The 26515-nt window shown below is 37.2% G+C and overlaps 2 protein-coding genes across 7 annotated transcripts; both read left to right on the top strand.

Annotated features, from left to right (window-relative positions):
• Positions 1–251: 251 nt before the first annotated feature.
• ERR (estrogen-related receptor) lies at positions 252–22099 on the top strand. Of its 5 annotated transcripts, none has more exons than XM_067347922.1 (9): positions 252–628; positions 14480–14626; positions 15018–15134; positions 15227–15356; positions 15584–15808; positions 15956–15991; positions 16349–16489; positions 16560–16762; positions 16869–22099. In XM_067347922.1, exons 2-9 carry the CDS (start codon positions 14486–14488, stop codon positions 17205–17207), a joined length of 1332 nt encoding a protein of 443 aa, XP_067204023.1. In that variant the 5' UTR covers positions 252–628; positions 14480–14485; the 3' UTR covers positions 17208–22099. The 5 variants fall into 5 exon arrangements, with proteins under 5 accessions (XP_067204023.1, XP_067204022.1, XP_067204021.1 ...); XM_067347921.1 differs by lacking the exon at positions 252–628 and adding an exon at positions 5181–5483 and having other exon boundaries at positions 15599–15808; XM_067347920.1 differs by lacking the exon at positions 252–628 and adding an exon at positions 5181–5483.
• A 137-nt stretch (positions 22100–22236) lies between these two features.
• LOC105677211 (uncharacterized) lies at positions 22237–25607 on the top strand. 2 transcript variants are annotated; one of them, XM_012375655.2, is made up of 4 exons: positions 22237–22896; positions 23265–23592; positions 24566–25276; positions 25396–25607. In XM_012375655.2, the coding sequence occupies exons 1-3, from the start codon at positions 22824–22826 to the stop codon at positions 25251–25253; spliced, it is 1089 nt and encodes a 362-aa protein (XP_012231078.1). In that variant the 5' UTR covers positions 22237–22823; the 3' UTR covers positions 25254–25276; positions 25396–25607. The 2 variants fall into 2 exon arrangements, with proteins under 2 accessions (XP_012231078.1, XP_012231077.1); XM_012375654.2 differs by having other exon boundaries at positions 25393–25607.
• The last annotated feature ends 908 nt before the right edge of the window (positions 25608–26515 follow it).

The following is a 26515-nucleotide window of genomic DNA, read 5'->3' as shown; positions in this document are numbered from 1 at the left end:
GTAACAATTCATTTTACAGTGGATTTTAAAATTCTATGCCTTGATTAGTGTTTGCAATGATATTGTCAATTTAAATAACAAGAAATTAATGCTTTATAAAATTTTTAATATAGAAAAATTGATTTAAAATTTTATTTGTTCAAAGTAGTATAACGAGGAAAGGTTGGAAGTGTGGATAACATTGTGAACGTATTTATTGGTGGTAAAATCACAAGTGCATTTATCGACAAAGAAAAATGTTACAATTATATAGTTCTTTGAGTCATCGACAGACGTCGCTGCTATCGCACACTACAGGTCAGATTTGTAAATACACCGTTCGCAATTTTCCTTTTTTTTCCTCCCTATCTCTCGCCAATTTAAAATTGTTTATATTTGTGTGTAGAAGGCGTGCAACTGTAAAGAACGGACTTTCGATATCAGTACGTGTTCAATTTGCTTCAGCATCGTGCACGGTCGATGGCGCCACGCGAACGATACTGCTGCTGCCCTCGCGGAGCTCCCCTAGACTTTTCCGCCGCTGGTGGATCATAAAATCAGCCATTACTCCAAAAATTTTTGTCGTGTACGTGTGGCCGCAGTTCTGCAATATGGTGAAACCGCTGTCGATCTGGTGAACGGCGCACTGGTGAGTAAGAAAAGCTTAACAATACAATTTCACACATGTATCGTAGATCGCGAGCCATGGTCGCGTGACAGTCCGACGATATCGTCGAATTCTCGACTGCCATCTTTGTTACGAACTCTGTGTACTCGGTGTGTATGTCGTATGCGTCTTTTTTTTTTTTTCAATCATCGCTCGTTTTATCCCTTCCTCTTGGAGTGGAGTCTTTGCGCGTATATACGAAACGACCTTGATCTCCTCCTCTCGATCGCGTGAACATCTCTAATTGTCGAATCGAATCCGCGATGCGCGCTGTCTCGCGAAACATCGTCTGATCTTGCAAATCGCGATAAAACTCTCCCTCTCGCGATCCCTTCGAGACATCTGTTTCCGCAGTCGTTTGATGCGTGGAAAACGCTGCGATTGTACTCTGCAAGATGCATTTACGAGATTTCCATAGCAACGTTGCATTACGAAACGATTACGTAGGCATTACATGTGCAAGTGCATCGGCTGCGCTGGTATACACATCATCGGGTACCCCGCGAAACATCGCGTCGTCGCGTTGCGATTCGAATCTCGACACCCAGTATCGACCGCGGCTGTCTGTCACATGAATGCTTTGTTACCAACAGCTACTCTTAATTTGCAATAACAATATGTGTATTTATTTAACTTTGCTATGTGTGGTATTTTTTGGGTTATTTTTACAAGCGACATGTGCTTAGAAAATAATATTTTTCGCCTCTTCGTAATCCACCTTCGCCGCTCCTATCGGTATAAATACAATTATTTCAAAGGAAATAGATTTATGCCTGAAATTTGCATTTAAATTTAACCCTCCTAGGATCCAATGAATCCTAATATTTAATTCTAAAGTTTCTGATCATCTCAATCATGCAGGATTGTGATATCAATAGCGGAAAATTGTATGAACTTTTTTGCCGGTATGAAATTTGGATACGAAAGAGAGCCAATAAAAACAAAACGTGATAATTAGCGTAACGCGCCTTGTGCGCCCGTCGGAAATGGAATTGACAGAAATCAGACCGGTTTCGGGCCTCGTTTTAGGACACGCAGGCACGTGTGCGTCATCGTATGTCGAGAATGCGAGAAAGTGAGAGTGCTATATCGATCCGCTTCGCACGAAGTCTACCTATCTCAACCCCAGCATCGCGTACACGCATTGAACTGGTCTGCTGCCACTGGCAGCGGCTTCATTACTTTTTTTTTGTCTGTGAATTTTTGAGAACATAAACCTTTTCCTGTTATTTGACGTCTCTCATCACACAAATATTGAACAAATATGCGCAATATTATACTTCAAATACGGTAAATTCTTATGTGAATATCTGTCTTGGGTTTACATTGTTTTATTCAGTGAAATTAAATTTTTGTTAAGAGCAGTAATTACAAAATATAGATATTTTTAAACTTTTGCGATTCTCAAATTTAAAGAGTTGATAATTAAGAGATATAAGCAAGTTTAGTTTTTTTTTAATTAGGGTGTAAATTATAGAATCCTGTGCGACATGTTAAATATTTTATGAGCATTTCCAAAACAAACAAGATGTGAAATAAATCAAATGTGATTCAAAGTATTTGGCGTAAGAAATTACAATTACGTAAGAAACTACAAACAGTTGATACAAATAACAAGTTAATTTTTTTTTAACTATTTGAATTCCTAACAGAAATTAAATACTGAAAAATTCCTAACAGAAATTAAATACTGAAAATAGGTAGGCAATTTTCAGAACTAATTTTGGTATTTATGCATCAAATCAACGAGAATCTGTTATTATTATAAATTCTAAAGAAATAGGAAAGTTGGACAATATTATTCATTGTCACTTTACACGAAACTTAAGTAGCATTAGCATTCTCGTGCCAGAGACGCGTTATCGCAAAAGTAATTTGTATTAGCCTTTGCGTGATTTCAACAGGTACATAATTATGAGAACTCCGTATTCGTGATCCATCATTCGTAGCAAAGTTTCAGCTTGTGAAACTTTAAAAAGCTTATACCAGTCAGCATTCACTTTTGGCATTAGCTTCGTAAGTACTTTTATACGAATAATGGAAAGAATCGATGAGTAATTTTTTTTTTTTTACACAAATATTCCTATAACGTATAATTGCGCTTTTTAAAAATAGAATCTTCAAACAGTTTTTTTTTAAATGGATACTATATTTTTACATAATTTGGCTTTCTCATTCGGTATAAAATTATTAAGTGATTACAAGTAAATACTTTGCATGATGCTTTTTAAGCCAGAATAATTCTTTATTCACCATTTCACTCCGAATTGAAGAATTATTATTTCTCAATATAGGGTCTTGTAACTTATTGAATTATTGAGAAATTGTAAAGCATCGACTTAGTCGATGAATCGACCGAGCCGTGTATCAATTTTTAATCGCTCTTTACTGGAAAAATACTCGGGTACTAGATATAAATTAGAAATAAAAAAATGGGGAGCGAGGAGAATTGCCAAATTGAATCTCATCTGAATATATACGTATATATAATTAAAATCTATTGGAGTGATTGGAGCAAGGCGCTTTTAATTGAATAAAATACAGACGCTATATGAGACAATAAATACGAAGGGACATTATCAAGTCAAATTATCTTTTATTAGTCATTGGAAAAATGTTAATTCACAATCTCTGCTGGAAAATTTTGCTGAATTTATATCAAAGTTACAATTAATTTCCTTTTATCGAGTGAGACTTTCGTCCTTTAGACACCTGATTAATTAGTTAAAATCTTCGTCGCTTTGTGCTTTTACTCTGGTTCAAACGAGCGTGAATGAGAAGGAGCCTTCGTGACGGCGACGTCGTCGTCGTCGGTGACAACAGCCGCACGAAAGGTCCGATATGTCTACGCCGGTGGGCTGTTTTGGGCGGGCGACGTAGCGGCTGTGCGCAAAAAGCGGCGGCACAGTCAAGTTCAAGGCCACCGACGTCTCTCTAACCTCCTCTCCGTCCCCAGGTCCCCTTTTACGCCGCGGCTCCCGTCGCGGCCGCCGTTGCCCTCGCCGCCCCCGTCGCCCACCCACTCACTATCACCGTTGTGATATACACACATTGACGCGTCTAAACGCCAGTAACGTATCAAGCCGAGGCCGCCGCACTCGGTCGGCGCGACGCGACGCGACGCGACGGGATGATGGGAGTGTTTCGCTCGATCGATCTACCCTCCGCCGCCGCGAGGGAAAATTCAATTCGCGTACGTACGTAAATGCGGCTCGGCACGATGCTTGGGATGTTTGAAATACAAGCTTCGGAGAAGCTACGAACTTTACGATCGGGTCGGCCGATCAAAAATAAGAGGAAATATTCTCGTAAATTAAAGCATTCTCGTTGCGTGAAACTACGTCCAGAACAGATATTTCGTTGTTGAATAATAAAAGAAAAATTTGCGAGAATATTTTGCTTATAATAATATTATATGATTCGTGTAATCATTAGAGAGAGAGTAGATATTTCAAAATATTGCGTCGCCGTAATGTATAAAAATATTTATTTCGTCTATATATAGATATATTTTGCGGATATCTAGATATTTTTCTCGTTTATGGAAAAGGGTGGAGCTTGATGCAATGAGAAAAAAACGAAAAAAAGAGACGAGGAAGGATATAAATCGGTATATATAGATATGGAAAGCCACTTCAAGTCAGCGTGATAAAGCTTCGAGTCGTATCAAGGTGATACGAGAGTCACGGTGTTAATGACCGATTACCGGTGACCATGATTTTACCTAAAATGACATTGCACGCGCCGTTGACGAAAAAAAAAAAAAAACGGTAACATCTGTGTTTTAAATCGAGACAGTCGTATCGTTTTATCGACGATAAGTGCGATAAGATGAAGATACGTTGCCTAACACGGTGCAACTGCACGGTACATGTTGTTTCAGATTAAGAGTCGTTACTTTACATAATGAAACATGTAATAATGCGTACAATGCAAACAATATAAAAGATAATACAATAAAAATTAGTATAGGCAAAATATATAGAAAAAATACATATTTATGCACATTTTGAATTTTTTCCTTAATCGTAATGATATAGTACTTTCGTATTGTATAGTGCAATGTATACTATTGATCTATTATTTCTATTATTTCTATTATTTCTGAAAATATGGATAAAATGACAAAATTATTGTTTTATTTAGCATAAAAAGATTTTTAAACATTCTTACACAGTGATCTTTGTTACAATATTGCCAAAATGTGTATTCGTTTCAATCGTATCTTCTATATTCTCTCGCCTCTCGCATCTTTCCTCATTCAAAACCGAAGTGTCCACTCGTGTCATTTTAATTGCAGATAGCGCGAGAAAGTGCGAGCAACAATAAAATATGCAACATCTCTCCTGTCTTTCGCTTTTAACAGCGTGACGCAATTTTCGAATGCTTCAGTAGATACGCAAAATGAGGGGAATAAACAAAGATTTGTGAAATACGAGCTTGATATAGCATGTCGCATCGGATCGCGTCGCGTCGCGCCGCGCAGCGCATCGCCGCGACGCGGATTCACTTGACGCGCCAACGTCCAGCGCCGTCAGTCGCGTACGGCGCGTGGTGCCGTGAACATCTTCTTCGTGGTGGTGGTGGTGGTGGTGGTGTTCCTCGCAAGCGGCGTGTTTTGATCGCGCGGGCGACGCGCTCGCTCGCTCGCGCCGCGACGTTACGACAGGACCTCTGATATCGCGCTGATCGGAGCGGCGCTCCGAATGTCGCGGCCGTGCCAGTTTCGTCTGTGACGGGGGTGTGCGCGAGAGACTGCGAGGAGACTTGTGTGCATTTTTCGCGTGGTATCGCGTGGGACGAGAACGAGGCCATGGACGCGTGGATGTACGACGTGGTAAGTGCCGTGTTTTGCGGCACATTGCCTCTCTCTCTCTCTCTCTTTCTCTCTCCCCCTCCCCCCTCTTTTTTCCTCTCTTTTCCTCTTTATCTATTTTTCACTTTTTCCACTTTTTTTGCGTGATTTCGTTAAGTTCTCGTAATTATTTTGTTTATTTGATGCGTCGTTCCTATTTTTCTCAAAATTCAAAAAGCGATTATCGAAAGATCGGTCACGCATGATTTTCATGATTTTTCCGATGATCACGATATATATTTTGTAGCTTTTACAAGCGTCTCGCTTTATTCGCTCTGTGCGATCCTCGTCGAGACAAGCATGACGTTTATGGTCTCGTAAACCGATACCGATATAGATTCGGAAGGGAAAGAGAGAGAGAGATATATAGGCTTTCCTAGCACAGTTCGTAGAAATTATAAACTGTAGCAAATTCTTTTCTTAAGGTAATATATTTTATGATAAATATGGATGCATTACTTAAAACTCGAAGACATCGTCTATCTTGCGGCAGAGCAGTCATTATATTACACAACGTGTCGGGCCGTTAGATAATTTATCCTGCGTCTCGCGACTAATTCTCTCCGCAGTCGCTGATTCGTTGGTCTCTCGAGAATCCTCTGACAAGGAAGAATTACCGTCTGCTCGGCTGCATCGTGTTTCAGTAAAACGGAGTAATCGAGGTGTATCGCGTTATCGAGGTGCGCGCCGGAAAGTCTGAATCTGTGATAAAAAGTAACATTTTTTTTCAAGAAACAAATTTAAAGTTTAAAAATTCTTAGTGAGAATTTAAGATTTCTCGCCGTTTATTCAACATTCTTGCATATTTTTTTATTGTCTTTTATTTCTCAATTAATATAAATAAATTTATCAATTTTTATCGCTATCGATAGCTCATTAAAGAGATGTTGGAGTGACGAGAATCCAGAATTCTTTTTTAAACATAAGAAATCTGAAAACTGCAGATTTTCGACATATATGAAGTTTAAACTTTTGTTCAGAAAAATCTGTACGCGCGTTTTCAATCGGCAATCGTCGATACCTTTTGCGCCACGAACGACTCCGAAAACATCAGGGAAAAAAAGTGTTTGTTATGATCGAGCACACACGAGCGTGCGTTGGTCTGGTATTGTACTTCGACGAGCTTTCGCCGCCTACCGGTTTTTTTTTGCTTTCTCTTTGCTTCTTTGTCCATTCGCTTGCGTGTGTTTCGTGGTACTTGGCGCAAAATAGAACAAAATAATTACATTATGAACAGAAATTTTTGCAAATCAATATTCAGTAATTGACAATTACAAAAGAACAGAAACGTAATTTTAGATTGACCGTAAAAATCTGTAGCCAGGATATTTAAAGCATGCGAATGCAATTATACACGTATCTCGTATGTACGGCGATAAAATGATTCACAATTACGCGATTTTTTTTCGGATGATAACAGTGCGGTGTACAAAGTTTATACTTCATTTATCGCGTATGATGAGTTTTATCGCACATTTATTAGCTATGAAAGGAAAAGAAATTGGGACTCCAGAAATTCTCGATTCGATAGTTATTCCAGCACGTTAGGCGAATTTATCGTATGACATAAAATATTAGACTAAAAGAATGTTCGATGTCATCTCGATCAATTGCGTTGCTTACGCGAGTGTGCCGAGATTTATGATTATTAAAGACGCATATAGGTCTCGCTTTCCTTTGTGTTTTTTTCCGCTGTCATCTACATGAGCAAATATTTAAAAAATAGCGGATGTCCATTTAACTGCAGATTTTTAAGGAATAAAATTTTCCTTTAACGAAAAAAAATGTTGAGCTATTAAGATTTCGATTATTTAGTGATCGAAAGAAGTCTTGGATGATTCTTTTCGACTTGTCAAACTTGTGTTTTAGAAACTGATATTTTATTTGTCCCTTTTCACCCGAAAATTTCACGATCCTTACGCAATTCCACGTGTCAAAGGCGTCCACAAGGAGCGTGCTGAAATATATATCGCGCTTACGTTATTGATGATTATAGTTTAACGTTTCGATGTGTTTCGATGTTGAACCTAGCCTAATCTTTAATCGCGTACTTGAACTCTCTGTCGGTTTCAATATTTTCAGCAGCGATAACGACCTTATAACGATGAATATTACTCGTCTCGTCGCATTCGGCGCGCTGCCCCTCGGCCAAATTGACAAGGGGTTAACGAGGAGTTTATGCTGACGCTCGTATATTTTGAATATATGAGCGCGTGATTGAGATTCGCAATGATCTATCGCAGTGATCTAACGTGACTAAGGGGAAGCGGCTCCTCTCCTTGTCAATTTATTCATAAATCGGCTAGAGTGACGACCTAAAAAGTAATGGTTCTCCAATTTCTCCTTAAATTCCGAGGCAAGCACGATGGATCTGGAATCTTTTATGATGTAACAGTTTAGAAAAGAGGAATACGTCTTTTTAAGTGATGACTTATTCAAATAGTATGTAAATTATATCAACTGGAACGAAAATAAAATCGTCGGAGCGCAAGAATCGCGGTGGATGTTTGATAGAAGAAAAACATTCATCTCGAGAATGGCGTCAGCGGATATTTTCGGATTTTCGTTTTTTTTCCGGCTTTATAAATCGACAAATTTCGATGTAAAATTTCATGTAACATTTATAAATTGTCCTCGGGATCATGTCTTGTTTCCACATGAGATCAACTAACATATGATAACAAAAATATGTGCACTTATATTGACAATTATATTGATAACATTACATACAATTTATTCACAAAATTTTGTGATTTAAAAATGTTTCGTTTCATCAAAAAATTCCGAGAATTTCGGAATTTTGATCGTCCAATCACCATTGATTCGGTGAATGCTTTTTATTTCGCCACAGGAAATTATAGAAAAGATATTAGATCCACATAAAATCAGATACATTTACCACTTTTTTACTCAATTCTGGTTCCAATAAAAAATTCATGATTCGAGTCTTATAAAAAAGAAATCGGAAAAGCTGTTTTTATAAAAGCATATTGGTGGCACGAATATTTTAAAATTATAAAATATAAATATAAAAATTTAATACGTACGTTTCGAGTTTATGTAACTGTATGCATTTTCAACTTTATACGATAAACTCATTATGTTAGCACGATAATGTGACACTAATTTAGAAATCAATGTAATCAATGAAGCGTAGAGAGGCTTAGTGTTAAAACGCTCGCACAGATTCTTGTCGGATTATTGAAAAAGGCATTACGACACATCGCTAGTTGCGCATAAACAAGTGCCCGCGGATAGGAAGCGGAACGTGGTCACGATAGACACTAGCAATGCGAAGGTCGGCCACTATACGCTACACGTGCACCGATGCATTCATGCGCCCGTATGCGAAAAGAAATACTTCTGATATGAACCGGGGTAAAAACTGCACCCCACTTAACCGCCCGAGGGTTAATAATAAGAGCAGAAGATGAGAGAGAGAGCGCGCTATAAAAATACCTCGCGCGCATTTAGAGGCAAAATGCGTGGTGTTCGTAAGTAATTCGCAGTAAACTTATTCGATATATTGTGATCGTGGTAGTTAAGAAAAAACACTTTCTGATGAACGGAAAATATTTCATTGAAAATTTCTAAGAAAATTGCGGATCAATGCAACGATATCTCATTCACACGAAAACCATTTTTTCTATATAAATACAAGCTCGTGGCACAAATAACTGCTGAATTTTTTTAGACGTTCGAAATCGGATCGATTGGTTAGTATAATTGGATGCTGTTATGCAAAAATAAATTAGTTTATAAAATTAAAAGAGAAATTGAACGAAACACGTGTCTAAGTCAGCAATATAAGGGGTTTTGTATTTTAAATTTAATTTATTCAGAACGATTACTTAACGCGCGTTAATTCCTCTCTCTTTCTCTCTCTCTTTCTCTCTCTGCATACAGCATCCAGTCACTAGCTAAGAATATCTTTTGTTACCGAACTATAATTTCGGAGTTATTTTTTAACGCAGCATTTTTTCACAGACCCAAGCTGACGAATCTTGGTTTCAATGTATCTGCCCGACGATTATTTCGCACATTGTCCAAGGTTAGGATTTGCACGGCTCTCGCGTTCTCTTTCTCCCTCTGAGATGACGTCATCGACGTCTCGCAGCCTTAAACTTGACTCCCCCTCCGTGCATCCCGTTCCGGAGAATGATTATTATCGTTCCCCACCAACGATATGGCTCGACGTCGAGCAACTCCGCCGCTCGTTGATCGGCAAGCTTACCTTCCCGGCTGTCGCTGATCAGTCTACCGCAGATTCGATACTTTATCTGGGCTCCATTGACAATACATTTTTATCTCGACAAAGTTTCCCGGACCCCAAACACATAAATAGAGCTTTGCTGTAATTAAGCTTGCAACCCTTTCATAGCTGTTTATGATCGCACGTTTCTGAAACGTAAGAAAAGAAATTGTGCGAAAGCACAACAGATTGATTTATTGTGTGTGTGGGATTTAAATTCTAGAGATAAACCATAATTCTATGAATGAAAGTCTAATTGGAAATATCGAAATCGTTTCGGTCTATATTTAGGGAAAGATCATATACATGTCAGGGACGCAATTCGAGGGTTAATAATGATAATTAATTACGGCGGCGTATAAATAATAAAGCCTTACACGCGAAGTGGTGTGATTAAAATAATTTCCTTAGAAATTTTTCAATAATTTTTTTACGTTGGATTTATTTTTTTTTACAGTAAACAAACTTTTTACAAAGCGAAGAACTTACAAAACGGAACGTAATTCAGTTATACTTTCTTCTTCTATTTTTACCGTACAAAAGACCAGTCTAGAAAAAGAATTAGCCTTGTCCGATTCACTCGGACTATTGGTGCAACTGGTCTTTACGATTTCTAGATCCTGAAAGATTTAGAGCTCTAGGCTTAAAAAAGGATACAAGAGTTTAAAAGATTCAAGGCGCTGTTTGACGGAAGTCAATATCCACGTCGGATATTCAGAGTGCAGGGTTATTCTCGCCCGGTGTTTTAATGCCGCGCGATTACACGGTCGTGTTATCGACGCTATTTTTATCGGATAAGATCGATGTGAAATCGGAGCGTAGTTCCCGCCAAGGCCCCGGCCTTGACCGCGACCCAGGGTCTTCATCCTCGAGGGATCGATTTTGTACTTTTCGCGCTCTAATTCCGTAACCACCTACGTAGACGTACATATACTCGCGATATTCCGACTGCGCGAGCGGACAATTATAATAATTCATAAATAGTGTCGTCGACTTGTTGCAATTGTTGCGATACAATCAAGTGATTGATACATTCGTGCATTTCGGAGCTACAGTAGAAAAAAGTAAAAATATGGCTAATTTAATCATTGCGGAAGATTGCGAGTCGATCACTTTTAGAATAAATTAGTTCTTTTTTTTATTCGAATTTTATTTTTATCGAGGAATATACTAGGTTTTTAATTTCGTTTTGTATTAAAAAATTCCATTGAGATAATTAAATTCGAAAAGTGGCTAAAAATATCTATTTTAGCATAATAGCTTTAGTTGAAAATAATTACAAGAGTCTTTCCTTGTTTCTCGTTATCACGGCGCATAATCTCGTTATACTACATATACGATGTCGCGCGAGCGTCCATTGATCTCAGTTTCCAGTGACAGGAATTAGGCATTATGCGAAGGTTATGAGAATTGTGCACTATCGGCTGATATCACACCTGGCAACAGATAAAGAGCTGTTTATTGACCGATGTTAATCGCGGCGTATCTTAATTTGTGCAGTGCAGGCGATACTGCGCGTGTTTATCCTGTCCGATCGTTACCCGACGCACTAATCATTTTTGCCTATCATTAAAGTCCGAGCTGCGTGCATTGACGGCATGAAATTCAAAACTTTAACGTCGTTCCGCAGGTTTTAAAAACCTTCCGTATTTCGAAATTCAATGAATGTTGTTAATCGTTTTTTTATGTTGATTTAAAAATGTTTTTACTGAGCAACACGAATGATGACACGTGAAAAAACCAATTTATTCCGGTATAACAACAGGAGAAAAAGATTTACAAGATTTTTTTCTTTCTGACGTTTTGCAATTCAATACAGCTGCGGCGAACGATTAAAAACTCTCAATGGAATTTTTAAATTCACTTTATCATTATTTTCAGCCCTCAATTAATTCTAATTTTTTAATTGATTTTATATCATTATATTGAAATTACGATTTCCGCATTCGCTCGCAAAATATTTATCTTTTTACTTCTCTCTGTCTGTATTATACGAAAAGTTTTTCTCGCTTACGTAATCACTTCTGGAAACTCAGTATCCCTTTTGTAGAAACAATTTTAAAACAATTTCCTTGATACAGTTGAAAGTTCTTTAATATTCTTTCTCCCTCCTTCTAACGTCTTAAGAATTCTGTTAGAAGTATCATTCATGCTATTATAGAGAACTGCTTAAATCGATTCTGATTAAAATAAGAAAATGATCTCCAATTTTGGAAATACGTGTTTTATATCTTTGAACATTCTCTTACTTATTAATTGCCGAAAATTTTTTTAAACATATCAACATTTTGGAATTTTGGAGATTTTTGGGGGCGGGAAGAGTTGGAGCTTTGTCAATTGTGTATTAAAATTTCAAAATTAGAGCGTTAACTTTCCATAAGTGATGTTGATAGTAGCATCAAACTCGCGCTGCACCGCGCCGCGCCGCGCCGCGCCGCACCGCACCGTACCGCATCGCATCGTACCGCGTCGCGTCGGCGCGCGTAGGAACGGAGCGTCACGGACGTATAGGCAGGAAGGTAGAACAGAGGAGGAGATAAAACGAGATAAAACGAGATTGAGAGGCCCAAGGCCGCCGTTGTCGGCCGTTTCCGTTGGCGCTCGGCGTCTAAAATTGCGGTGGCGTGGCTCCGCGGCCTTCGCGAACGCGCGCGGCAGCTTCTCACTCTCTCGCAGAAAAGTCAAGTTCAAGGCCGTCGAGACACTCCGAGGTGTCCCTCTTTCTCTCTCTCTTTCTCTCTCTCCCTCGTCTCACCCGTGTCCGCCTTTCGAGCTCTCAATCGAACGGTGGATCGAACAGAGGGAGAACAACACTTACGCAACCCTTTCCCCCTGTAACCTGTTCCGCTGGAACATTGTAACAGACGTAGGATTGGTCGTGCGTCGAAAGTCTGCGCTAAGCGAGCTCGTCTTAGCGATGTGTTTCTCTCTCTCTTTTTTTTTTTTTAATTTCCGCAATGTATTTATGTTTTTTCAAAGCTCGGTTTAGGCGATCCATAGCTTGCGAGATAAAAATCTCTTTTAATTTTATAATAGTTTTATAATAAATAATGTAAAAAGATTGGTAAGAAGTAGTATAGAGAACATTTGAAGACTCAGAACACACACATATAAAATACAGATCACTGATGTATATATACGTGTATTTAAATTTTTCAAATGTTTCCTGTTTTATTTATGTTACATAGATAGAATTCTATTCTGAATTCTCTGTCGTGGATTATAGATCGTCTAAAGTGGGCTTGGTATAATTATATAATTTATATTCACAAAGCAAAGAGAAGGAAGTTGGTCAAGGATTATCGGTCTCGGCGTATCGATATACCGTTGTAATCAAGACAAGGTCTCCGCTCACAAAACCGAGGCACCATACGGTACCAAACAGCTTACACATTCGGACAATATTTTCTGCAGCCTCGAGTTTTGTAACGTCAATCCGATTCATTTCGAAAGCAATCGCCGAGTCCGAAGTACTATTTTTACATGCGATATTTTATATTTGATCGACGGCATCACAAATTAAACTTTGATCGCCCGCATTGACATTTCGCACCGGATATTTCGGAGAATAAAATTTCGACCAAGTTTTAACGAGATCTGACTCACCAGTTTGATTTGCAAATTCGGCATTGATCGAGTGCAGCGATCGAGTTTGTCGAATGGGAAACGTACAATTTCATGTTTAAAAAAGCCAAGTTCAAGGTCGACTAGATAGTCCCCTCTTCCGGCTATGAGTCTCACTTTCTGCGGGCACAAGACACGATACCAGAACGGAAAGTGGAGGAAGGAAGAAAGGGGGCTTACGCAATCCTTTCACCGTTACACTGCGTTCACCGACGCTTTAATGTAGGGCGCAGTTAACTTTTATTAATCTAACGTTGCCGAATGACGTTATTATTAAATTGTTAGATCACAAGATATTAGTATTCATATATGAAATTTCGGGGCTTTAATTTCCCAATGTGCTTGCAAAATATCATTTTTTTTAATGAAATGCTTTTTATTTCCTTTTTAAAATGTTTTATATTAAATTTTTTTGAATGTTTATGTCGGTTTCTACATGTTAATTTTTTAAATTAAAAAAATTTTGTCTCATATTATTAATATATTTAACTACGTTAATATTCTACGTTCTAACTATGTTCATATTTCTAATTATTTATAATTGAGAATTTTTGCATAAAATCTAATTTATTTGAAATACTATATAAAAATATTTATTTTTGAGAAATTTTTAATGATTTAAACAAATGCCAAAGTTAATTGCACACTAGAGTTCTATCGATATCTAAACAGCGCGATCGTCGAGTCAGCAATCGTGTACGTTTCGAGTAATCGTATCCTGTGCTCGTGCAGGATAGTGCTTACACGCGGCTCGTGACAATACACAGAGGTTCTCAGTTTCCATATATTTTCTGATCTGAGTTTGTATACGCGCGGAGACCATGCGGCGGGTCGCCTAGAAGAAAGGATCTTCGCTTCGGGAACATTGGTGGCAGTGCCGCGAATTCTCTGAAGTCAATTCTAAAAATGCTCAAGGCGTTGGCCGCACTTAAATATAGCAGACACAAAAAAAGTGCAATCGACTGCAGAGAGAACGACGGGTCTCTTATTTTTGCGTGGCTTTTTTTTCGCGTTCTAATAATCGTTGCGATAATTGATATAATGATACATTATTTTCATACACTGGAACAAAGACTACGTTGTATTTCTCGCGTCTCGACAGGTCTGCATGATGTCTGATGCCACTACGGAAAGCATGATCGGGAATAACAGGACGATGCCGAATATTAAGCAGGAAATCGATAACCCGACAACACCCACGCAGAATTATCAAGTGTGTTCGCCGACCACAACTCTTCAACATCAGGAGGTACTGAAATTGTTGAGGAAACTCAATTTATCGTCATCAATGATGATTTATGAATGATGGATATACATTATCGTGTCAATATCGCATCAGTCGTATTGTGATCCATCGATAATTTATTAATTACGCGTGAAAACCTAAGAGAGGTTTGAGTTTTGAGACTTTCACAAATTGATTTTGTAGTGAAAATTATATATTTCGCGCGAAAGATAGTTATTTTCGCGGCTAGTATTCTTTGTTTTCTAGCGTTGTGAGAGCAACTGATATTCAAAAGATAAGAAGTTCTGGAAAATTTTCTTAGTTTATGTGCATATATATATATATATATAATCTGTTTATCATATTGTTAATTATATACTAATACTAATATGATTTTAATTACATTGTTTTCCAGGCAATATGCACTAAGTTGGACATTGGAACGGATTATGGCGGTGGTAGTAATGGTAGTCCTGAGAGTCCCGAGATGCATCATTGTTCCTCAACGACGCAGCCCTTGGGAACTCCAGACGTACGTCTCAGAAATGTGGTTCTCCGCAAATATGAGTTTGCATTAAAAAGGATTTATATTTGAATTGTGAAGAATTATTCTCGTTTCCGTAGGATGGAGTTAAGGAAGAAGACATGTTGCCCAGAAGACTTTGCCTCGTCTGCGGTGATGTCGCGAGCGGTTTTCACTACGGGGTCGCTTCGTGCGAAGCGTGTAAGGCGTTCTTCAAGAGAACTATACAAGGTAAACAGTGTTATTCGATTTCGTGATTAATAGGCCGTAAATTTTGTCCAGATAGCACCAAGAACGACGGAAATGTTTTTTTTTTTTTGGATGATATAAAATCTGAATATGTACTTATGACGATTTCAAATTCATAATAAAAAACTGACAGGATGCAATATTTAAAAAAAGGAAAAAAATCAATTGGTGCTGTCTGGTGCAGAACCACGTATATTACGATAAAATAGCCAGTAATTTTACAGGAAACATCGAGTATACTTGCCCGGCGAATGGCGAATGCGAGATTAACAAACGAAGGCGGAAGGCTTGTCAGGCTTGTAGATTTCAGAAATGTTTGCGACAAGGGATGCTGAAGGAAGGCGTGAGGTTGGATCGCGTTAGAGGCGGTCGACAAAAATACAGACGATCTGCTCCAGATCCATACACGCCGATCAAAAGCATCACATTGGAAGGTATTTGTCTTATATTCACGCTTATATTTACACAATTTTGCATCTCCATATCTTGATTTTGTGACAAATGTAAACAAATGCAGAAAGTAGAGTGATTAAATCTCTTTCGAAAAACGCTATTAACTCTGAATTATTCAATGTTTCAAGCTAACGTAGCGCCGGGAGGTCCTACTGAAACAATAAGTAAGCTTGCGAATTCTCGTTGCATATTCTACGATATTATAATCTTTTATTAGCTTTTCAGTTTTATTTTATATTTTTTATTTATTTATATTACTCGTTTTTTGTATATTAATTGATAATAGTTAATAATTCTTGCGTTCCGACAATCGCATTTCTGGCTCTTATTGCCTTCTCTGTTTGTAATTTTCATTTATTATCACAAATATCTTATCAATTCTAATGTTATATTAACAATGTAGAAATAAATAAATAATCATTCAAATAACATTAAACATCATTAATGACTAATAGTAGCATGTAAAAATGTTTTGCTTTAGAGCAATTTAAATAAAGAGGCGCTTTGTGTCTCTGTTGCAGATAACAAGATGGTCGAAGCCTTATCGGCCTGTGAACCGGACATGCTTCAAGTGTCGAATATCTCACATACACTGGACACAGATCAGCGAGTTCTCGGTCAATTGTCGGATCTCTATGATCGAGAATTGGTTGGCATAATCGGTAACTATCTGTCGCCATACGTTAGTGACTGCTGCTTCATTTGGCGATTGTCTAATTCTTTCTCTTGCAGGCTGGGCAAAACAGATCCCAGGATTTAGCAGCTTAGCACTGAACGATCAAATGCGACTTCTGCAGAGTACTTGGGCCGAGATATTAACCTTCACTCTGGCGTGGAGAAGTACGCCGAACATCGGCAGGTTGAGGTTCGCACAAGATTTTACGCTAGATGAGAGACTTGCGCGCGAGTGCCATTGTATGGAGCTTTACACACACGTGAGTAATTTTCGACAAAACGTGCAATTGGTGTTTTAATACTCCAATTAAATTGTTAAATATAGAAGCGAACATTTGCTATATATTTTTTTTATTCTTTAAACAGTGTATACAAATCGTTGAGAGGATTCAACGATTGGGCTTGACGCGGGAAGAGTACTATGTCCTGAAAGCGTTGATCTTAGCGAATAGTGACGCCAGATCCGACGAGCCGCAGGCTCTCTATCGTTTCCGAGACTCTATCTTGAATTCCCTGTCGGACTGCGTCGCGGCTGTGAGACCTGGCCAGGCTCTCCGCGCTACGCAGAACATGTTCCTAGTGCTGCCCAGTCTCAGACAGGCCGACGGGATCGTCAGACGATTTTGGTCCAGTGTGTACAGAACGGGCAAAGTACCGATGAACAAGCTGTTTGAGGAGATGCTGGAGAACGTTTGCTATCGATGAGATACATGTAGTCGCAGATTCGATAACTCAATGAGATTCATCACCATAGTAATGCCGCTTATTGTAAGTTGATGATTACCAACATGGTATCAACATGATTGTTATTATGTAACATCGACACGGAGACATGCCGCTTCGACATGCCGTTGTGGTGCTGAAGACGCCAGTGAGTGGTAGTGTGTGGGAGGAATCATGCGAAACACAGAGTTATCGGTCTTTCTTCACAATTCGTTTTATTTTCTAATAAACTCACAAATCTTTATTTTCTTTTTTTTTTTTTTTGCGTACGCAAAAAAAGATTGAGAGTGGAAGTTTGGCCAGTGTTTCCGGCGTGAAGATCGCCGTGAAAATCGCTCTAGAACGAGTGGGAGCATAGTCTTTGTCCTAAGTATCCAAACTTTCCATTTTTGAGTACCCCATTTACAGGTACGGAAAGAAAGCGGGAAAGAAAGAAAGAAAAGAAAGATAAATGTAACTTTTACGTAGGAACATGCAGTACAAGATGCGAGAAGACTTTTTCAGAGTACTCATCTTAGGATAGGCGTACGGAAGCCAATAATCGGCTTTATTATCGAATTACCAAATAAAGCGTTTCCGTTTGATCATCACGATCGCAATTTATCGAATGTAGAAAATCAGGTAAGATATAGTAACTGTGGGTGTTTAACGTTGTACTAATAAGATCGCTGGTATTAAAAATCAACAATCAAAATTATTCTTAACGGCATTTTCTCTTGATTTTACTATTTTCTCGATCATTTTTTTTAATTTTTTTTTTTTTTTTTTTTTTAAATTTAATATATTCTATCGGGAGCGAATTAGAGTTCTCCTGTGTGTTTCTCAGCGCGATGTACATGCCTCGTTTGCAATAGCACTTGTAATTATAATAGCTTAAATGTGAGGATGAATTGATTACCGTTATAATCAATATATTTGTGATAGCTGTATGGAACATCCATAGTTATAGCGACATAGAAACACATCTTTGTACATTATCTTAGAATACATCTTTGTACAATATACGCGAGATCAGGTTATATGTGTATAACGTGCGAGGATTACGAACGGAAGGGAGATAGTGGAAAAATGGTTGAATTGTTTCTCAATCAGGAATATGCTGCCAGATGCAGTTCAGATTTTGTATTAGAGATGTATATCTTAGGGATGGATTATTGATCAGGTTGCCAATAACTGGCAAAATTGCCATATTGCCACGGTTTTGTGGACGGTAGAAATGTTTACCCGGTTGTTAAAAATCGCGATGTGTTGTTTAGCCGTGCCACACAAGAGAAAAAAAAAAGCAGGAAAATATAATACTACTATAATTATTAATATTATTATTTTTATGATCACATTATTATTACTATTACGATTATTATATTAATATACGATTAATATTATTATTATTAATATTATCGCTATTATTATTATTATATGTATTCAGGGATTTTTATTATGTAGAGAGTTGTCACTAATTATTGTTACGAAAATCAGCGAGCAGGTTTATGCGCATATCATCTTTGCGTTGATGCGCGATTGTAATTATATCTTTCATCACGATTTTTAAAGAGAGAACGAGCCACATAGTGATTTTTATGGAATTTTGTTTGAGGATTCGTTGATTACGAGCTTGCAACGGTTTTTATCAATTTCGAGATGTCGCTCATAACTCATTGCTTACATTGTTGCGGAAAAACATATTAATTATATATATTAATATATATAATATAATATATTAATTATATTAATATAATATATTAATTATATTAATATAATATATTAATTATATTAATATAATAAATATTATATAAATTATATATATAATTAATTATATATATATTATTTATTTAGCGAATTAATTAATTAATTTTGGAATTAAAGTGGAATTGTAATAAGCGAACTATGAAGGCGGCTATTGTCCAGCAATTGAATTTAATTATTTATTAGGATTAAAATTAATGAAAGCCGATATATCAAATTAAAATCGAAAAAAGTAGAAATTTGTTCAATCTTTCATCTGGATATCGAACTGATAAAATCCGTGTGGGTTTCGTATTTACATCACGAGACTATCGTCATACGTATAGAGTGCAATAAAGTCAGGGCACCCACTTTGATTTTTCTTCTTAATAATAATAAGATGGCATCGTTCTTTTTACTTTTCCTTCATTGTCACAATTGTCCCATTTTCTGTTCATAACTCATCAATATCTTTTTTCTTTTATTCCTGTCTACATTTAAATCTGTGGAAAATTATTTGTGGCACTCAAGCTCACATTATATATTTCGCACTCGCTACTTTTCATTTCGTCAATCCGTCAATTTTTCTTTTATTGCAATTTTTAATTAGTGCAATAAAAATTTAAAAAAATAAAAAAATAAAAAAGAATCGGAAACAAAATTGACCGTTGTGATGCGAAATCTTTTACATATTTTATTGTAGTCGTTTTCAAGTTGGTTTTCTAGCCGACTATATTAGCCGTCTCGCAAATAATTTGAAACGATTATTATAATGTCTTTTTTTTCTATCTTCACAAAAAACAATATATAGAAATTAATGGAATTTGTCCATACTTTTTCAAATTTTTTCAAATTTAAATCGAAGATAGGATTCGCTCCAGACGAGCTCCAGAATTTTATTTTGTAGAGAATTCATGTTTCGCCATGTTATATATGTTAAATGCATTTCAGAATCATTAAGGTTTAATCCTTCGAAAAAAGGCTTTTTTCTAATAACATCCTCTTTGTAACGCGATAACGATGTTTTTGTTCTCGTTTCTTCTCGTTTTCATTTTGAAGCCATCGAGCTTTCCCATTTAACTGTGATATTCGCGTTACTGGGCGCATCAATCATTGGAATTAATCCGTAGCGTGTTTCTTTCTTAATTCTTTTGTTATTAAATACGCGTTTCGTCCCCTCGTTTAAGAAAAAAAAAATAAACATTAGGTCACTTTTGCGAAATATTTTTTTTGTGCAATACGCCGTCGATTTTTATCCATACTATTCTTTTTTTGTCTTTCGCATTAATTTCTGCGAACCAATAAACTATACCTCGATGCATAAACTATTCCTCAATTCCTGTTGCTTCCTGGCAAGTTTACAATCAATTAGTAATAATTGTGCAACTCCTGCTACTTGATATCGCAAAGTTACCCTCTAATCGCGCCGGCGCGATGGACATAGAAAGATTTTAACGATGCTAAGGTGTGCATTAGAGCAAATATTTTCGCGTGCGTTGCTTCATCGAAAAAGGATAAAAAAAGGGAGGGGGGGCAAAAAGAAAAGAGAAAGCGTAAGGTATTTTTATGCAACTGACCTTTATGTGTGCCGCTGGATTATGAAGTTACATACTTTTTCGAGCATTTTCTTTGTACAATATATAATCACCGATTCGCCGTGGCGGTAGAATCGTAGTCTCAGGGTTGCAAACAAGCAAACACGATACAAAAACCTAGACACATACAAATAGTTAAGCATACGAATATATTTGTCAGACATTATAAACTGTAGCGATAACGATAGATTTAATAAGGAGAAGAATAGTACGTTAAAAAAAAAAAAGGCAGTATATCGCGTAACACAAAGTTCGCAGATTACGAAGGCAAGAACTATTTATTACGGTAATGAAAGGAGAGCCAAGATAGGAGAGAGATGGAATTACTAATAAAAATATAATCGTTACGCTAAAGTGATAAATGGGACGATTAAGCTATTCAATGGAGAAGGCGTATTCTCAAATTGCCGAATTTTGTTAAACTCGCGAACTCAGATTGACTTGAAAATTTCCAGCTTCCTTCGGATACGCCCGAGATAAAGATAAGGGTTTGTTATTTCATTGAGATCTCGTATTAGAGGATGGTTAAGGCTACGTGTAATTTATCGTTATGTATGACAAAAATTTACTCGAGATACGGCGAAGATATCTTTTCGTGAAAGAATATGTGATGTGATGTGACTTTCTTTTTGCGTTATCCGATACGAGGATATAGCGATTCTTTGGCGTCGATAAAATTCTCGTGATTACGTAAGTTTCTTCGGCAATAGATCTATTCTTGCTCCGTTGATTTACGTTACACAAGAGCACGTCTATATATCAAAAAAATGTATTACGAATAATTACATATATATAAACATACACACGATATGTACGAAACGGCGAGAAATATGGGCGTTGCGTTTTGAGATCTTTTTATATTTGTAAAAAAAAAAAAAAAAAAAACTAACCGTCTAACAACACAGGCTTGAATGATCACGCTGCGGTCTCCTCAAGTTTTTTAATGATTGTAATATAAAGTCGAGCGAAATTGTTAAATTTGTTCGTTTAGTTTCATGTCTTTCCTCTTATGAATCATCACTTTTGTCTCAAGTCCGTCGATATAATTCGCGCCTGTATGGGAAGAGAGAGAGAGAGAGAGAGAGAGAGAGAGAGAGAGAGAGAAAGAGAGAGAGAGAGAGAGAGGGAGAGGGAGAGAAAGAGAGAGAAATGCTGCTTCTACGATGATTATAAATATGTACGTAGCTACTTTGTAATTATATCGTGGTAGATTCTCTCTATACATGATTTTTATATGTGCGCATATACTGAGAAAGTGCAGTATAGTTCGGTGTACCTAACAAAAACAAGAAGAAAAAAAAAGAAAAAAACAGTGAGGCCGAAGATAATAATAGCATCAATGTTGTCGATGCGATATAATTGGAAGCGCATCGCGAAATTTCGTAACGCGTGTAATTAAAATAGTTTGTATGAGAGAGAAAAAGAGCGAGAGCGAGAGAGAGAGAGAGAGAGAGAGAGAGAAAGTGTGCGCGCGTGTGTTAATTAAGATGACGATATCTACAACGAGATGCAAAAAATAAAGCAACAAAGATACGCTGTATGGAACTACCTCGGTAATAGTGTCTTCGTTCATTATTCCTTTAATATTGTCCACATACATAATTAATTTATAAAAATTTAAATGCACGTTTTCCTGGTTTTTTTTCGGCGATGAAATTTTTTCATGAAGATCTGAGCAAAAGAGAGAGAGACAGAAGCATCAATAATGCTGAAGCGATTGAAAATTCTGCTTTGTTCGCGCATCAAGTTGCGAATATAACGAGATTATTCTTCATTTAATATCAAGCAGAGTTTATTTTAACATGCTTTTCGTTCCAGGCATATTTGCGCATGCTAAAGTATTTGCGATAAAAATATGCGAGATGTACAGTAAGGATGGAGATTATTGAAAAATTAATCTGCGAATTAATCCTTGTCTTATTGTTAGTTCAAGTAAAAAGTAGATGCATTTATTATGAAATAAATAACCGCTCGAAATAAACAACCGCGCGTGACTTAATATATCTATTTTGATAAAGGAACTTTCCGGATGCCAAATTAGCTGATGTATTGCATTGTAGTGTCGGAAGTGCTTTCGCGCATTCTCGCACGGACGTTATCGCGCTAATCTCGCGCGTGGGATCAAGTGCGGCTCTCACTTTACAAGAGGCGAATTGCCTTATATTTCACGAGCATCGAATGTGCAAACGAGTTACTAACATATCTGCATGTTTGAAAAAGTGTTGATCTTAACGGAACGAAGTATGCGCCGTGGCTCGTGCGATCAGTCCGCGCGAAAACCATGCCGCGAGAAGTGCCATTGTACACGCTATTATATGTTCCTCTCCTCTTTTGCACGACGATTATTTTGAACGGTAAATATGAAGCATTGTTTTATGTGAATGAAAAAAACAATGTAATATATCAAATTTTAATCAATTCAATAAGTCGAAAAAAATATATTTGCATCAAAATGTGAATTACAAATTGCGTAGAAAAATATCGTCAGAGTTTAAATACTGATCAGTTAATGTTGGTATTTTCGAATGAAACTATGAAATACAATTGAAGATTTATTTTTATCTTGGTTTTGTATTTTTAAAAATGTAGACTATATGCTTAGGAGTTTATTGAGAAATTTCCTCAATTTTTTAACATTTGTTTTTTATTTTATTAAAAAAAAAAAAAAAGCGAATTGGACGATTTGGGATAGATTTTTCAATTTATTTATTTTTTTTTACAGTGAGATGCGTTAGTAGCTTTTCAGATAACTGTCTGGAGCTGGTCGAGTTCGATGTCGACGAGATTGAGAATCATTTGTCAAAGTTAAATCTCACGGATGTGCCTACCGTGAAGATGATGACTGCCGGATTTAAATGTCCGATTTCCGCTTTGCCTTTCGGCGCGCTGAAATCAGACTGGTCCAGACTCCTGCTGCTTCAAGAAGCTCAGCCTGACGGGTCGATTATCAAGTCTAAACTCATCCGGCTAATGCGAATTCTGATAGTTGCTTATTTCCAGATGGAAGAACGTTTCGACGACGTGATAAGCTCTGACACGGCAATTCCAAAGTAAGTTAAGCGAGAATAATCAATAAAGCATAATTTTTATTGACAATGTGATAATGTGATAGATTTTAATAACAGTAAGTGCATAGTTATACATTATAACACTGTCATATTCAACGCTTGTATTTCTCATTTTAACTAAAATTAATTTGTGCATTTAAAATTTTCAATGTAGATGTTATCATGTATAACTGTACATAAAATTTCAATTGCGTTAAATTAAAAGACCGCTCGATATTAAATAAAGAATAAAATAATATTATATTTGTAATTGGATGTAAATTTTACGGTAGCGAGGAGAATAAATTCTGATCCAGATTTTGATTCCGAGGCATATTCTGTTTGCGATGGCATGGTTGTTGATAGCTTAGATTTATGAGATTTTATTATAGCATATTTCCAATAATTATTCTCTTGTTTCGAGCGATCATATATATACATACATTGCAGTGATATATATTAAAATAATATACGTTATCTAAATATTTGATTCCCAAAGCGTGACGAAAGTTTCGCGAAAACTCTAAGTGTTCGAATCGCGAGATTCTTTGAAAATGAGCTTTAACAATTCAGCAGTAGCTTATTTGCCGAAGGTAAGTGCAGTTGGAGACACGTTCTCTTGTAATCAAACTCGCTCGAACTTAGTCCAGTACACGTTTCGCGTCTATTTAAGTTAGGATTTAAACAGAGAGAAAGAGAGAGAGAGAGAGAAACGAGAGAAGTCTCGGATGATGAATTTATCGAATCGCTACCGTTTACGACCGGTCCGGATCTACGCAAGTTTTACTGTTCTAACGAAATGTAAGATATTCCATTTACATCGTGTTCCGTTTTAGTATACATACTTGTTTAACCGAAATTATAATATTAAATTTTTGAATTACTAAAAAAGTTGCGGTAATTCATGCACCGCCTTAATTTTTATGCTAAAGAATCATTTATTTATCACTGTCTGAAATTAATAAATTGATTTCAGAAAACCTTCGAGAGAAACGTTGGTGACTGTGTCGAATACAGACGATAAAAATAAACTATACAGCTCCAATATCGATTATCTCCGGACAACCGAGACTTCAAATTATGACGTGAATTCATATACATATTCGACACTGACTGACAAGAATGACAATATGGAAATAAAATTGAGTTCTATAGCAGAAATCGTGGTAGCAAGAAATTCTTCGAATGAAACAACTACTATTGTGCCGTTCAACGTGACACATGAGAATGTCACGTCATCGACAGATCTTAATGTGACTATTACGGCGCCTTTTTCCAGTGGCGCATTTGACGTAAAAAAAGCTTCGTCCAAGATAATTGCAATTGATAATTGTTTGAAGCAGCCTTTCAAGGATATCGTGCGGAAGAATCAGAATCGCAAGCGCAGCAAAGTTTACGAGACGTTGAAAAATAAAGCGAAACATACGGAGCGCGCGGCGCAGAACGATAATAAAATTAATTATAAGAAAAATCGCACTAGAATAACACCGCCGCCGAACGAGTTTTGGCAACACGTAACGTTTCCTCCGGTAAATGTATCTACGAGTGCGCGAACTCATCAAATGGGATTAAATGGGTTTAAAGCGAGCGGTCAAAAGTCACGAGCGAAAACGCGCGAGCTTGAAAAGCTTTACGAAAACTACGGCCGATTTTTATGGCGCTGATGAGAATGAAGAAAATGAGAAGTGTGAGTATCTTTTAAAATTCTTCCACGCAATTTCCAGTTTTTTACGCGAATTGGGATATAATCTTTTTATTTACAGAACGATAATTTTATTAATTAACTCTTCTACATATTTTCAGAAGATATGCGGACAATAGTAGTGATATTTCGACTAAGCGTACAGGAAAAAAGCGAGAGGATGATTGATATTGTCGCAAAAAAAGAATACAATACATGACATTTCTACGTTTTACACAACGTTCTTTCACGATTTTATTATCCGGTCAGACTTCGCTAGGCGGACAACGCTGGCCCACATTTTGCGGTAAATCTCAATAAAATTGATCTTTCAATACATTTTCTCTCTTTCTTCGATACTCTTTTGCTAGCGACATTTGCGTGAAATGGTTTGTCGATTTTTCTCGTCGATTTGGCAGACTCGCGGCAATTTATCTTTTCCTTTCCTATTTTTATTACTGATGTATTAATTTAACTGCGTATATAAATTGCATCCGCGGGGAAAATAAATAGCGCGGCAAATTGGACATTTGTTAAATCGGTATTGCATTTTAAACTCTCCCTTTATTTTTATTGCATACGAGATATGTGACTCGTGTGACTCACTCCGCATAATGTAAGTGCATCGGGTAATGGTGACGGTTGCGCGCTATTTATTTTATTATCTCATTTTACCGTCTTGAATGTTTCGTACCTGTTGTTCCCATCCGGAGCACAGTTACTCGCCGAACGTGGTACACGTACAATCGACGGCGGCACGTACGATTGCGCCACGACGTTTCGATATATCTATTTTCGATGCCGGGATATCGTCTACCCCGCACGTGTTGCGCGCTCGCGGAAATATATGAAGAATTCGCGGCCCCATAAGGATCGAAGTTTATACGATGCAATGGGATACGGGTATTATTACATTATTCGAGTTCGCGCGCGTATCGGTAGCAATCGCGCCGTGAGTTACGGCGAGTGCGGTAAATTATGGCCGCTCGAGTTCGGTAAAAGCACACCTCACCGTCGCGATTAGCGCGAAATTTCTAAAATAACGGCGAGTGTCTGCGAGTAATAAGTTGAAAACGAATTGCAAATGCTGATTTCACTGTCTCCGCTTAATAAAGCGTTATTAAAGGCACTTTTGCGGCGTTATCTGGAATTTAAATGGCGATTTTTAGATTAATGTAATAAATGTAATGGAAAGCTCAGCGGGCGAGTGAGGGAGTAATTGGCGAAAAACATTACTTTGTTAAC

This window comes from Linepithema humile, chromosome 1 (assembly GCF_040581485.1).
Source record: "Linepithema humile isolate Giens D197 chromosome 1, Lhum_UNIL_v1.0, whole genome shotgun sequence".
NCBI classification, from domain to species: Eukaryota; Metazoa; Arthropoda; class Insecta; order Hymenoptera; family Formicidae; genus Linepithema; species Linepithema humile.
Note: the sequence above shows the minus strand (reverse complement) of the source record. Positions and strands in the feature narration are given on the sequence as shown.

Bases quoted from the DNA above. Each gene is read 5' to 3' on its own strand.
- ERR (XM_067347920.1), top strand. From the start codon at position 5,460: ATGGACGCGTGGATGTACGACGTG. The intron at 5,484-14,479 runs GTAAGTGCCGTG...GCGTCTCGACAG, and splicing joins ACGCGTGGATGTACGACGTG to GTCTGCATGATGTCTGATGC. The intron at 15,357-15,583 runs GTAAACAGTGTT...ACGATAAAATAG, and splicing joins CTTCAAGAGAACTATACAAG to CCAGTAATTTTACAGGAAAC.
- LOC105677211 (XM_012375655.2), top strand. From the start codon at position 22,824: ATGCCGCGAGAAGTGCCATTGTACACGCTATTATATGTTCCTCTCCTC. The intron at 22,897-23,264 runs GTAAATATGAAG...TTTTTTTTACAG, and splicing joins CACGACGATTATTTTGAACG to TGAGATGCGTTAGTAGCTTT. The intron at 23,593-24,565 runs GTAAGTTAAGCG...AATTGATTTCAG, and splicing joins TCTGACACGGCAATTCCAAA to AAAACCTTCGAGAGAAACGT.